Source organism: Sapajus apella, unplaced genomic scaffold, assembly GCF_009761245.1.
Source record: "Sapajus apella isolate SASKATOON/1434 unplaced genomic scaffold, GSC_monkey_1.0 scaffold5, whole genome shotgun sequence".
Taxonomy (NCBI): Eukaryota; Metazoa; Chordata; class Mammalia; order Primates; family Cebidae; genus Sapajus; species Sapajus apella.
In genome coordinates this window covers 16,051,400-16,065,521 of record NW_022436945.1, presented here as the reverse complement: position 1 = coordinate 16,065,521, position 14,122 = coordinate 16,051,400, and the positions used below count along the sequence as shown (strand labels likewise).

Genomic DNA, 14,122 nt, shown 5'->3' with positions numbered 1-14,122 from the left:
TTTAAATGATTCTGAACTGAGAGACATGCCCCTGGAGTGACAAAGCCCATGTCACCATTTACATGGGGGAAAAAAATCTCTTTAAAGCACTACATAGTTAAAAACACTGACAAGGAAATTAAATTAGCAGAGCTATCACTTTGATGTGATATACATGGTAAGGTAAGGCTGTAAATACACCAACTATAATATAGAGTTTAATTTTATCTTTATGAAGTGTTCTGATATCAAAGACGATAATACATGCATCAGGCACATTTGACAGAAGACTACAATTGTTTACATTTCCTTTTTATTTATTCCTTGGAACTGCTCATATTGCAGGTTTTTCATGGATGAAATATGGAACTGAGCAGATTCTTTTTTTCTACAAAATTATGGTATAAACTTGCTCAATTTTCTATCTTATTGCTAATAAACCTTACAGGCGCACAGTTTGTAAAATAAACCCCTTAAGGACTGAATGCGTAGAGCATGCCGCAAGGTACAAGAAATAAGCTAAAAATGAGCATATAAACCTACATCTGGACCAACACAGTACTGAATGCTGGCAAACATTTATCACAACACAGGGAAAAATTAACAAAAGGAGATACAGTTCAGTCCTGAAAGGGTTAAACAGAAACCCTAATATATTATTGTTTCTAACCATCCATCCCACATTACAGTGCTTGAAAACAAAGTCATAAGTCTGGCACAGAAATTACACACATTTGTTCAGTACTCATCAGAAACACAGCTGCTTTTGAAATCAAAGTAACTTGGTTACTAACAGCATTTTGTTTCAAAAGGAACCTCCTCCCCAGTAGATCTTCTGGTTAGCATGACTAGTTAGGTTAGTTCTCAAAAATGGCATTAGAAATTTTGTGTGAAAGCACAGATGGTACCAGTTTCATTAAAAACAACAAAACAAACAAAACAAAAAAACTAACCAGTTACGATTGCAAGCAAGTCTGTGCAGTAAGAGTGACAAACATTTCACGATTAACTCATGTATAAGGATGCCTTTAATTGCCACAGTTTAAAGAAAGTGAGCAGCAAATTAGATAGTATACTAGTGTTCAACTCTGAAATCATTCAAAATATAAACGGCATTTTTACGGCCGTCAGCTTGCCTTCCCAATCTATGTGATAAATTAAATGCAATGAATAAAAACATACTAGATCAGAGACTCAGCTTCTACGTGAATGTTTAGAAATTGCATAGAGTCATGAGAGCATTAAGGTACATTTCTAAAACAGAATTATTAAAAATTCAAATATACTGTAACTGAAGCACTCACCATTCCTTCGAAGAGAGTCTTTCTGAGGGTAAATGACTAGCATGTCTAATAATGCCATCACTGGAGGAGGGACACAGTCTACTATAACCAGAGGACAAGGTTCCTATAAATTATATACTGAAAATGATTCACAAAGCCATGAAAAAAAAATTTTAAGCAGCTGACAAAAGAACTACTGATGAACAATAAGCTACAATAGACAAATCATTTCACTCTTTAGTCTGTGGTATGAGAATGGCCAAAAATAAGTGGGAAAAAATTCCTGTGTAAGTACATTCTTGGACTTTTCAAAAAAGAGAGAAACGGGTTTACAATCTAATATTTCAATTATCTTATTGAAAGAAACAAAATAAGACATAAACGTTTGTTAAAAAAGCACAAGTTCATTTTAATAAAGTCATGAACTTGAAAAATTATTCTTGAGCTACAAAGCTGGATAAGGAATAGTTTGTTCTTCAAAAGTATCTCTTTTGTTATTGGTTAATTTAATATGATTCCTTAACTAAATACCAAACCGAGTAAGTGGAGGAAACTTGTGGCCGTTAAAAGAAAAGCAGCACTAGGAACATGTCCATGTTCTGAACAAAAGCACTGCGTAATGACTCCTGCCATGACTCCACAGAGAGGAATAACTACTAAGAAATAAGCGGTCTGTACGTAAGAGACGGTGAACAGTTACAACAAAGAAAGATAAGGCCACAATGAGTTCTGCCCTTGATCACTGAAACAGATTTAAGGTGTGAGGCAGGATTAGCTTATAAGAGAGAAGTGAGTGACTGGAGCAGATCTGAAGAAAAAAGGCGATATAGAATAAAATGCAGCCCGGGGAGGGGGTGTGATTAAAAAGGCTTGCAGTAAGAGAAAACTGCAATAACTGATTTAACCACCTAACGTGCTTTACAAATGACTTTCCCCTTGAAAACCGAGGAAAAGGCGATTTAAAGATGTTAGGAAGAGTATTTACAGTGGCATAGTCTGAGCAAAGAGTGAGTGAAGACAGCAAAGCTGGAAAAAAAAATGCTACTACTACTAATTTCTAAAAAGTCTATTAATGAAAACTTTTTCAAAACAGCCCAAGACACCAAAAAGACAATGTTCTGTACAGAAACGCTGAAGGAAGTTACAGTTTTGCATTCATAAGGTACTGTGGCTCCTGTTTTATGGGACAGTAAAAGCTTACCACAATCTAGAGGTAGTTTTTACTCTAAGGATGATTGTATTACTAGACTGTGTCATAAACATTACACACGTGGTTCCTGTACTAAATATAGCCCAATGAGTCTGCTGCAATTTCAAAGAAACCCAACAAAAGTATAACCAATGTTCAGGAATGAAAGCGAGGTAAAACTGGCGAGTTTAGCATGCAAGGCCAACATACAACCCTGAATGCAACCAAATCTCAGCTGAAAAGAAAAGAAATATTTTCTGAGTTAGGAGACATTTGTGGAGATGCTCAGTATTAGAAAAGAGAAAACAAACAAAAAGGCAGAGAAAAAAGTGAAAACATAAGTTACATTTGCATTTTATAATCTTACAACTATTTGTTTCTAAAGTACTGTCTTCCAGCTATTTTAGTTGATCATCTAATAAAAGCATCTTATGTTTTAAGATTACAATGATGTTCTGGCCTAGGCTACCCCTCCAACCCCCCAAAAAAGTAAAGATAATAAAACATGCTTTTGCTGACATTTTCCTCATTCTACCATAAGGGCACCATCTACCAGCTGGTAGCAAATACTTCTCATATTTTTTGTCACTTGCCAACAAGGCAGAAAATACCCTGCTGAATGAAATCACTGGGAACATTCCAAGTTCAAAATAAAATGTTTAACTTACACATAATACAAGTTATGTACAAGATTAGGAGGGGGGAAACCTGAACAAATCCTGGAAAACACATATGTATTTACGTTATGGGAAAAGGGGAAAGAATACTTCAAATATCAACATGTTCTGCGCCATTAACTCATTAATGGCTAAATGGCCACACCAAATTGCATGTGAATGTTAGAACCTCTTGGACAACCACTATAAATCCTTTTTTTTTTTTTTTTTTTTTTTTAAAGGAAAACACAGAAATAACTACCAACAGTGTCTGAGAAGAGACTAAGTTAACATACATTGCATGTATTGCAGGCAAGGCAGAGGCATTTTTTTAAAGCTTTTGCACAGACTTCATATAATCTTAAAAAAAAATATGTAGGCCTTTACAAACTTGCTGAAATCCAAACAATTTTGACTCATGAAGAGTCGTAAGACTTCAGCTGGAAAAAAAAAAAAAAAAAAAAAAAAAAGAAAAAATTCCAGCCTTAGACCAAAAAAAAAAACCTGGAAGAGTATAATTCGATTAAACAAGCACGGCCAGGCTAGGAACCTGAATGTAATTTTAGAGCAAAAGCTCAAAGGTGGGTGGGGAAGAGAACAACCTATTTGGTAACAAGGTGTACTATAATACCGTGATATAAAAAAAGGTATGGTGAAAATGTACCTTTTACTAAAGCTTATACAATATACAAGTTCCTTGGTCCATAAAAACTATGTTAGATTTGTGTCTTCTAGTTTGTTCAACTTGTATTCCAGCCACATTATTTACTTCTTGCCCATTTAAACAAAACCAAACAAAAACCAACCAACCAACCAACAAAACTGCTGAAAACTTGATTTCCAATAGTTTGTGCATTTTGATGTTTTGTTTTGTTTTGTTTTTACTGTGGCTTCTGCATTTCAAATCAGCACTTGTAGACAGATAATGGGGTTTTGAATAGTATCACTTGGTACGAAAAGTTTTCTCAAGAAACCACAAAAGACTGTTCATTTTTTTCTCCTTTTTTGTCAACTGTTTGCCACACTCAAGTCAGTTTAAGTCCTAGCAAAAAGACGGTAGTTAGGATACCACTGTTGCTGTGGATGATGTGACACTGGTTGAATTTGTGCTGGCGTTTGTGTAACTTCCCTCGCTGTTTGTGTTTGATTCATTAGGGGGCACCTGGCTTGAACTGGCTCGAAGGATTGCTCCTGCTGCGCTGCAGTGTGGCCGTGGCCCTGGTTCTGGTGTGTAGGTAAAGGTAAGGCTGGTGGAATAAATGATTCCATCATTTCGGACCAAAGTTACTGGAACCTGGACTGGTTGCCTGACCCATCTCCAACCTTCTCGGAATGCAGAAATGTCTGGGACGACACAGAGCATACTTTCCCCACACCTGAGGAGGAAACATAAATCACTTAAAAGCACTTTAAAAAGCAAACTACATTTTTAAAATGAGACTTAAGGCAAGGTTGTTTAATATATTTTAACAATGCCAGGAAAGAATCTCCTGTACCCACAACCCTCACAACCTCTGGATGATGTAAAAAGTTTTATCAAGTACCTGTACATAGTTTCAGCTTCTACATCCCCAAACCACACTCGTAAATTTGGAGTGAAATTCTGTCCTGTAAGTTCAAGCATTGCTACGTCCCCACCGCCATTCAACTGCAATTCACAGAAAATCACAACACTGAGAAAACTTTTCATTTTTCATTAAAGTAGACAAATTAGATTCTCATTCAACTTTCATTTGTTTTTTTTAAAAAAGAGCAATTAAAATGATTTTTATTACAAAGCTAGCTAAAAACATTTCAATTTAACAAACAAATTATTTCCATTTAAATTTTCTGGCAAGTATGCTCCTCCTAATTTTTTTTTTTAAATCAACAAATGGTGTATGTTAAAATCCCCAAATCACACAAAATTGGGGAAAAATCAAAACTCCCATGAAATGAAATGATGCCAAGCCATAACTAAGAGTAACTGCAAGGAGCTAAAGGCCAACTTGGATTAGGTGGTCTCACCTGAAGGCTCTCTACAACAGGCACAGGCGTGACTGGGGCAAGGACAGGGCCCATTCCCTCGTAAAATGTATACTCTGCCTTATCTGTGCTAATGATTGTCCAGGAAGCGCCATCATTTATCATCTCTTTATTTGGTTCTTTTGGGCATGGAGTGGCCTAATGAAGAAAGAAGTTTAGACACTAAGTTTTACACACTTTGTACTAATAGTATAAGAAAATTCTACCAAAGTAACCCTCAGACAAGAGTTCTTAAGTAGAGAATTCAGTAAAAACTTAGAAACTTTCTAAAGCACGGTGCTTTGCCAATCCCTACATAAACACAAACAGAATATTAATACAGAAACCCCATGACTTCAGTTTTTGTTATAATACAAACTATTTCAGTGACATATAGTAATACCTGTCCGAACAACCAGTACAGGTACAATTTCATTAATAGCAGATCAATATCTGTGATGTACATGGATGTTTAAGACTCTTCAGGGACTCCTAAGAAAGAGAATGGGAGTCCTCATGCTTAGGAAACAGCTAGATGCATATGTGCTTTCAACAGGAGGGACTCAAGATGGGAAGGCAAAGCCCCTACCCCTACCTTAATACACCTAGACCAGGGACTCAGCATGCCCATCAGCGTGTGTGTGGCCATCTCTCTGGAACAGGAGTTTACAAAGGAGTTTCACATGAAACTGTAACTATCTTATTAAATCATCTGCCCACGTCATAACTTCATGAAAGCCCAGTAAATGTAAAACATTAGGTTTTAAAGCATGTCATCATTACTATCTTGGGAAACCACGATGTAAATCTTGATGAGATTTTGAACCTTCTCCCAGAAAAATGCTTCGTCTATACAATGTTTGCACACAATTTCAGAGGATTCAATGAGCACTGAAAATCGATTTTTGGACATCCTGAGGGGCTCTTCGTTCCTCAACTAAGAACCCTGGAACTAGATGTAACTGTTTTTCTGAGAACATGTTCATAATTTTGAGTTCTTCCTTGAAAAAGGATTGCTCACATGTCTGAGGACTGTGTATTAAGGATGCTCATACCTGAGATAAACATCTGCATATATAATTAACAGCAAATGAAAAGTTCAAGCTGTTAACCTCACAGTTTGTACATTTTAGATCTTACCAGTAATTAAAAAACATACCTGAAATTGAATTATTCTTTCTTGAGAAAGGCACAAGTACATTCTTTCTGTATCCTTAAGGTAAAATGCACATTTATGGAGTTGTGACACAGGATCATCTGCATCCAATAATGCGGTCTGCTTATCAACTTTCCTAATGATCTATATTTAACAATTAAGAAATAACAGAGGTCATCCACACGTGGAAAGGATTTCCCTTGTGTACAATGTCAAAAGTACACAGAAGTTATATACTAGATAATAATATATCACTGTTATTTGTCCTATGCCTACATATATAAAAACATTCACAAACAAAAAGGGTAGGAATAAAAAACAGCTTTAGATTGCAAGCATGTCAGAATGTAGAAATTGTTACCCTCTTCCATGAACATCTAAAATAAAAACATCGGACTGGCAGGCAGTTGTTTTCTAGATCAGTGGTTTTCAAACGTTAATGTGCACACAAATGACCTGGGGTTCTTGTGAAAAATACAGGTTCTGATCCAGCAGGACTCTTGTGGGACCTGATATTCTGCATTTCTAACAAAATCCCAGGTAATGTTAATGCCGCTGGCCTATGGACCATATCATGAATAGCAAGTTCTGATGATCTTTTCCAATAATATGCATATAATGACAAATTTTCCAACATCAAAGAGAAAAATCTCTAGAAGGCTACTGTCAGTGCAAACATCTTATATTCACTATCCAATACTTATGTATTTAAAAATAAAACAAAGTTAAACTCATGTTATAGATTACAAAATGGGCTTAGAGCGGTCAGATAAATTGCTCAAAATTACCAGTTTAGTAGCTGAAGGACCAGAATATGACCAGAATATGGCTGCCTGTCCACCTGATCTCTTTCCATTACACTCTAAAATCTTATAATCCAACTAGTCCACAAAGCACATGAATATCTGAACGATAATACTATCTAACCCTACATGACACGTGACACCTAGAAGGTAATGGCTAAGTAGATGATCATGCCGAAGAGCAAGATTTGACACAATAAACCTTTACTCTGTTTCCTTTTCTACTGATCACTTCCAACAACCTACAAACATACTATCTCTCATCTCAAAATCTAAAGTAAAGAAAACCCTGACTACATACCCCTGTCCCTCCCTCTCACTACCTGCTTCTCTGCAAATGCCTCTTCCTCACTGTCCAATCTCCTGCAATCTCTCCAGCCTTTTATCTCAGACTCCACTACAACTGCTTGTCAAAGCCACCAAGGATTTCCAGACAGATGCATCTGATGGCACTTTTCTGCCTTCATTTTACTTTGTTTTCTCAGAATCTCTCGATACATTTTGCTTTCAGGGCTACACCTGATCCAACTGACCTTTAGAATGCCCAGAGCCAAGTCAGCCCTTTTCTTCTCTCTTTATAATCTATACTGTTTAAAACATTTAGAGGTTGACAACTCCCAAATTTATTATCTCCAGACTTATCTTCTCTCTGGCATTCAAACTGTATGTACACTTAACTACCTATTCAACATTTCCACTTCTGATGTCTAACAGGCATCTCAAGCTTACCATGTCGAAAACAGAATTTTGGATTTCCTCCTAAACTTGATCCTTTCAGGCCAACTCATCTAGGTTAATAAATAGCACCAGCATTCACTCAATCCAAAAACCTTGAGTCATCCTTGATACCTTGCTTTCTCTCATACCCAACCATCCAGTCTGTCAGCACATTCTGTCAAGTCCACTTTCAAACAATCTGTCACCTCTCGCCACCTTACTACTATGATCCTGGTCTAAGATAGCATCAGCTCTTGCCTCCATTGTGACAACAATCCAAACACCTGTCTCTGCTTCCACAGCCACATGGCCATGCTCTCTTCTCCACACAGGAGCCAGATGTATGCTTCTAAACAAAAACGGGCTATCAAGCCCTGTTTAAAACCTTCCAGTGGCCTTCTAACAAACAGAGATAACATGAAGTCCTTACCCTAGATACAGAGAGGGATCCTACAAAATCTTGCCTAGGGCTAACCTTACAGCTTAAGTTCCTGCCACTTGCCTTCTCCTCCTTCCGCTCCCGCTCCACTGGTTTCTTTACTAGTCCTCACACATCCCCTGCCTTCAGATTTGTTTGCCTGAAATGCTCCTCACTCAGTGGTTCTTTGACTTCATTCTGGTCCCTCCAGATGGCGCCACTACACTCCAGCCTGGGCGACAGAGTGACACTCCGTCTCATTAATTAATTAATTAATTAATTAATTCTGAAATTCAAAAAGACTTCCCTGACCTAAGTGCTCCTCCAATTCTCTAAACCTTTATTATCTTGTTTTGTCTTCTCATCGCTACATAAATCCCTTACATGGGTATTTGGCTTATCACGCTACCAAAATATAAACTCCAAGAGGAGAGGCACTCGGCTTTGCATGTCATTGTACCTCTGGCATCTAGACAGTGCCTGGCACACAGAAGGTGCTCAGGACTATTGTAGCTTGCATGTACACATGCACAAATGTAATGCTTTCCTCCACAATCTTTAACAGTAACCTCTGTGAAGACTAAATGAATCAGAATATGTAAAGATGCTTACAACAGTGCAATGTATATTATTATGCAATGTATAGCTTTTATTGCTTGAGTCACACTTCGCTTATACTAAAAGATCATTTTGCTTCCACTAATCCACAATTGTATAAAGCCCCAATCTTTAAAGTTAACATTTTTTATAATTACACAGTTTTGGCTTTGTAGTTTATTAGAATTGTCATCCTACTACCACCACCAATTTTTGAGTTTAAAAAACAGGCATTACACTTTTAGCAATTATATTTTCTAAGTCAGTTGGTGAGACTAATTAAACTCAAGCAAAATGTTTCAAATCAGGCTGGGCGTGGTGGCTCATGCCTGTAATCCCAGCACTTTGAGAGACCAAGACCAGCAGATTGCCTGAGGTCACGGAGTTTGAGGCAAGCCTGGCCAACATGGCAAAAACCCCATCTCTACTAAAAATACAAAAATTAGCCAGGCATGGTAGCACACTCCTGTAGTCACAACTATTCAGGAGGCTGAGGCAGGAGAATCGCTTGAACCCAGGAGGCAGAAGTTGCTGTGAGTTGAGATTGCACCACTGCACTCCAGCCTAGGCGATTGAGTAAGACTCTGTCTTAAAAAAATAAAAAAGTTTCAAAACAATGCTAAAGTTTTAAAGCTGCATTTAAATTCAATGAGATTAGGATTTTGGGGAAATAACTGATTTTCTCAATGATGTAAGTCTAAAGCTTCCTTCCTCTAAGTCTACAGAACTCATTTACAAGTCTCCACCACAGGAGAATAGTAATTTTTCTACAGAACTGTTGCTGGTGTGCCCTACTGTTTCTCCACTGGCTAGTAAGAAGCACACTGAGAACATGGGCCACAGCTGGTTTTTCATTCATGATGATAGTTCTTTGGACATAGATATTGCTGAATGACCTAGCTCTTCTCAATAAAGAAACCAAAGCTGTCCAAAGATTGTACCAAGACCTTGCTTTGATGATTTCTAATTAAGAAAAGGAGGAAAGAAATTTTAGAAAACAAGTAGTACTAACTCTAATTTAAGCTATGTATGTGGTGGATCATGCATCCAGAAAACATCAGGAGTTACTCCAACCAGCTCTCTCTTTTCTCTAAGCTGGTTCTATAGTCTGTTTGTACAAGATTTACCATACCTCGGAGGTTAAATGGATACAGCCCTAAAGGACAAGAAACATGTCTTATTCATATTCTTAAATACTATACCTACTGAATGCTCAGTAAATGTTGGTGAAGTTTATTTTACTGGGTTGTTCACCAAAGCAATGATGTACTTTTATCCTTTACACTGAAGAACACTGACAAAGCCTTGGAAGTGGAGTGAAACCAGTGACACAACAGATCTTAAATAACCCCCAACTCCTCGAGTATCTGACAACTCTGATCAGTACATGGGGTAAATGGCCAACTGAGGTTTCTCATTAACTGGCTAGATCTGTGTGGACTGTGGCTGTTTTGAGAGCACCCTAAAAACAGAATACTTACTGAGACATTTATCCCATTAAAAGGTGGTCTTGGAGGGATAGTGTTTTCCAAGTAAAGTTCTCAAATGAGGTTGATATTCTAGGAAGCATTAAATGCAACTTTCAGATAACAAGGTAGGATTATTCTTTTGAAGAGCCTATGAAAGCTACAGGATGTTATCTCTGTTGAAAATGGCATGTAAATGGAGGTCAAAGGAGGTAGGAAGTAATGCAGACATCTAAAATCTAGATATGATTTTGAGGAAACTAGTCAGAATTCCTCAGTCATGAAACCCCTAGAAAGATTTATCAGCGTCTTAATAATGGTACTGTAACTTTTTCTAATAAGTTAATTTTTTATTGCAACATTTTTATATACAGCCATATAGTTTTGAGTGGCTTCAATTAATGATGCCTTTATAAAAACTTCAATTAATGATGACTTTTAAGAAAGGCAGACTACTGGTACTTGACAAACAACTGTAAATGAAAACACTGTTTTAAAATTTGGGGTTGTCTTCTAAATGGTTTGTATTGTAAACTATTGGTGATCGGAAGAATCATCTTCCGAAATTGTGTTTCTGAAATACAAGCATTTAACACCAAAGCAAACAAACATCATCCTTGGAACAGACGAAATGAATGAGAAGAGAAAAAAATGAATAAATGCTGATTCAGATTTTTTGCTTGCTTCTGACTTCTGCTGTGTTTTTCATGCTCTTCATTCCTTAACATTACCCTTTTTATTATAATTTGTCTCAGCTGCTAAGCTTTACTGATTACTGTTACTATACTTCATGTCTTCTAACCTATTGCATTGAAATGGGAAATAAAATCACCTTGTACAATCATGGCAGAGGGAAAAAAACCAAAACCCAAAAAACAATAACAAAGAAATGAATCACTGGCTTAGAAAACTGTAGCTCAACCCAGCCTCTGCTGAAATAGCTCCAGAAAATATAAGCCTGTGGAATATTTCACCAAAAAAATAAATAGAAGGCATGTTTACAAACAATACTAAATGTTCTACTTGCCCAATCTCCTCCATCTGACCTTGAATCAAACTTAATCATAAATCCCCTTCATCTTTTAATATAAATAAATTGCATTGTTTCAGAAAAGGAGAAGGAAAATTGGGAAGGGGGTGGTGCTACAGAGGACTTTTCATTTTACTAACAAAGGTAGTTTTTACAGTTTCGAGATCTCTTTTTCTGTGGTTGTGGAGACAGGATCTCACTCTGTTGCACCAGCTAAAGTGCAGTGGCACAATCACCGCTCACTGCAGCCTTGATCTCCTGAGCTCAAGTTATCCTCCCACTTCTGCTTGATACTACAGATGTGCGCCACCATGCCTGACTAATTTTTTTTTCTTTTTATGGTAAAGACAGAGTCTGACTATGTTGCCAGGGCTAATCTCAAACTCCTGAGCTCAAGTGATACCAGGGCTAGTCACCTCTCCTTCTCCTGCCTTCACCTGTCAAAGTGCTGGGATTGCAGGTGTGAGCCACCATGCCTGGCCGAGTTTTAACGTCTTCTATTGAACAAAAGCCCTAAATCCTATGCTCCTCTCCCAAAGTTAGAAATACCAATTTTATTTAAGTTTTAATAAATCTATCTTCTTGTGAGACAGTAAGCTAACAAAAATTATGCTTATATTTTGAAAGGAATAAGAATTTCTTTTTGAAAACTTGGTCCTACATTGGGATATGGTAGATACCACAAAAAATGAATACAGTATATCGCTGCATTACTAAAGAAAAGAAATGCAATGTATAGTGCCCTCTACTGAACAGCTTCAGATAAACAGCCAAAAAGGAAATTGCCACCAAAATTTACTGGAAATCATTTAAGAAAAAAATCATTAAGAATGTACTTATAAAAACTGGCTAATTACCTTAAAGCATTTCCAAAATAAGGTACGGTATAACTGTCAATTATAAACAGCAGTGATTACTGACATATTTTTTAAAATTAAAAGGCATAAAATTGAGGTATGTTTTTTACATTTGAATGTTGTGGCTTTCCTGTTTAAAGAATTAATTTTTACTTCATGTTATCACTAAAGCAGAAGAAGAGCCATACCAATCTTGGGAGTGCCATGCCAGTAACTGAGCACACAAGTTTGACTGTTTGTCCATAGTGGATATAGCCATCTCGGACTGTGAATTCTTCTCCTTCTGATTCATCATCATCCACTACAGTGGGTGGAAAAAGAAATCAAATTGTCATCTTTTTGAATTCATTTTATGATGAGGCAAATGACAAAACTTAATCTATCCATGTATCTCATTATCAAAAGAATTTAACAATTTCACACTAAAAACATTAAATGCACATGTTTATACTCACAGAGATGAATGTAAAATGCTCCCCACTGCTGTGAACTGGCATGAAAATTACCTCCTTCTACATGCAAGTATCTGGTACTAACTGTCTGGGATCGTAGTCGATTAAACAGAGCCACCTTTGTTCCTGAGGCAATGCATACTGCAAGAAAAAAACAGCTCTTATTTATGTGATTGGAGCAGAAGGTAGGGAAGGAGCACAAGAAGGAACTTCTGCTTGGCAGTTTATAATTATTCTTTATTATCATTTAACAGTTTGACAAATATTTTCACCTTCCAAGACAGTATAGATAATACCAAAAATGAAATCAAAGTTAACTGTTATTAATAATATCCAGCTGATGATATCAAACATCCATAAAAATAGTTTTAAAGGGAAAGCTACACAGAATGTTTAATGTGGTGCTGATTATTAAAGAAAAAATTTTTAAAATAATAAATGTTAGTAGAAATTTAAATGACCTATTTAAATGATGTGTTTCTAAATATACTGATAAGAAAATATCACTGAATGGAAAAGCACCCTATACAATACTCCATATACCGTGGTTCCATTAGGCAAATGTATATATTTTTAATATATGTTTGCATCTGCTTCCACAGAGTACATGCATAGAAAAGGGACTAGAAGGATGTTTATCAAAGTTGATGACAAATGCCTCTGCATATTGTGATTTTAGAAAATCCTGCTTTCTTCTAAATACCTTAAAGTGCTGTATGAAATTTCTTGGAAATAAATCTATGTAAGAAGAAAAATATTCTGAATGTGAAATATGTTCTCAGCCATCAAGAAACTAATATTTGGTACAACCACAAAGTTAAAGCAGTTAATAAAACTGTGTTATTTGAAATGCAGGAGCACACCACCACCTGTAAAGTAGGCTTTGCTTTTCAGCAAGAAAACAAGAACCAAAGGACAACAAACTTAAATCTGATCAAGATTCTAGACAAAGATTCTCTCCTTGACCAAACTTTTAAGCAGGCTGCCTGAGCATTCAACTAGTATTCGTCTTTGAGCCCTGCCATCAGTCTGTTTAGCGCAGTTGTAGCAAGAATCCTCCTAAATTATCCCCTACTCTGAATCTATGATCACTTTAGCAGAAATCCTAAGTCAGGTCAGCAAGAAACGCCCTACTTGTGATGTTTCCTTTTACTAAGTTTCCATCCATTGACCCTCTAACTCTGCTCCTTGGCTATACATCCCCAATTGTCTGTTGTATTTTGAAATGGAACTTGGTTCTACACTAAGTCTTCTTTCCCCTATTGCAACAGTACTGAATGAAATCTGTCTTTCCAAATAGCACCCCCACTTTATTTCTTTTTGACTCTACCATTATAGAAAATACGTTAATACCAAATAAATGAAATTGGCAAAATCCAGTATGTGAAAATCTCTAGTGGCCAAATGTCTCAACTTACATGAATAAATTGCAAGAGCTGGGGGGTGTCCATAAAGAATACTCAAGGATGTGTCACAGTATAAACTGTACTATGTGGTAGATCTGAATTTTGATTC

At 36.7% G+C, this 14,122-nt stretch overlaps 1 protein-coding gene across 5 annotated transcripts in view; it reads right to left on the bottom strand.

Moving 5' to 3' along the window:
* Positions 1 to 270: 270 nt before the first annotated feature.
* The window catches only part of RBPJ (recombination signal binding protein for immunoglobulin kappa J region), a 263,865-nt gene continuing 250,013 nt past the window's right edge, over positions 271 to 14,122 (bottom strand). For all 5 annotated transcript variants that reach the window (XM_032273632.1, XM_032273621.1, XM_032273625.1 and 2 more), the window contains 6 exons: positions 12,611 to 12,748; positions 12,344 to 12,456; positions 6,271 to 6,411; positions 5,115 to 5,270; positions 4,652 to 4,755; positions 271 to 4,483 (listed from right to left, as the gene is read on the bottom strand). In XM_032273632.1, the coding sequence (XP_032129523.1) occupies positions 4,168 to 4,483; positions 4,652 to 4,755; positions 5,115 to 5,270; positions 6,271 to 6,411; positions 12,344 to 12,456; positions 12,611 to 12,748 (968 nt within the window). In that variant the 3' untranslated portion in view covers positions 271 to 4,167. The remainder of the gene's footprint in view (positions 4,484 to 4,651; positions 4,756 to 5,114; positions 5,271 to 6,270; positions 6,412 to 12,343; positions 12,457 to 12,610; positions 12,749 to 14,122) is intronic.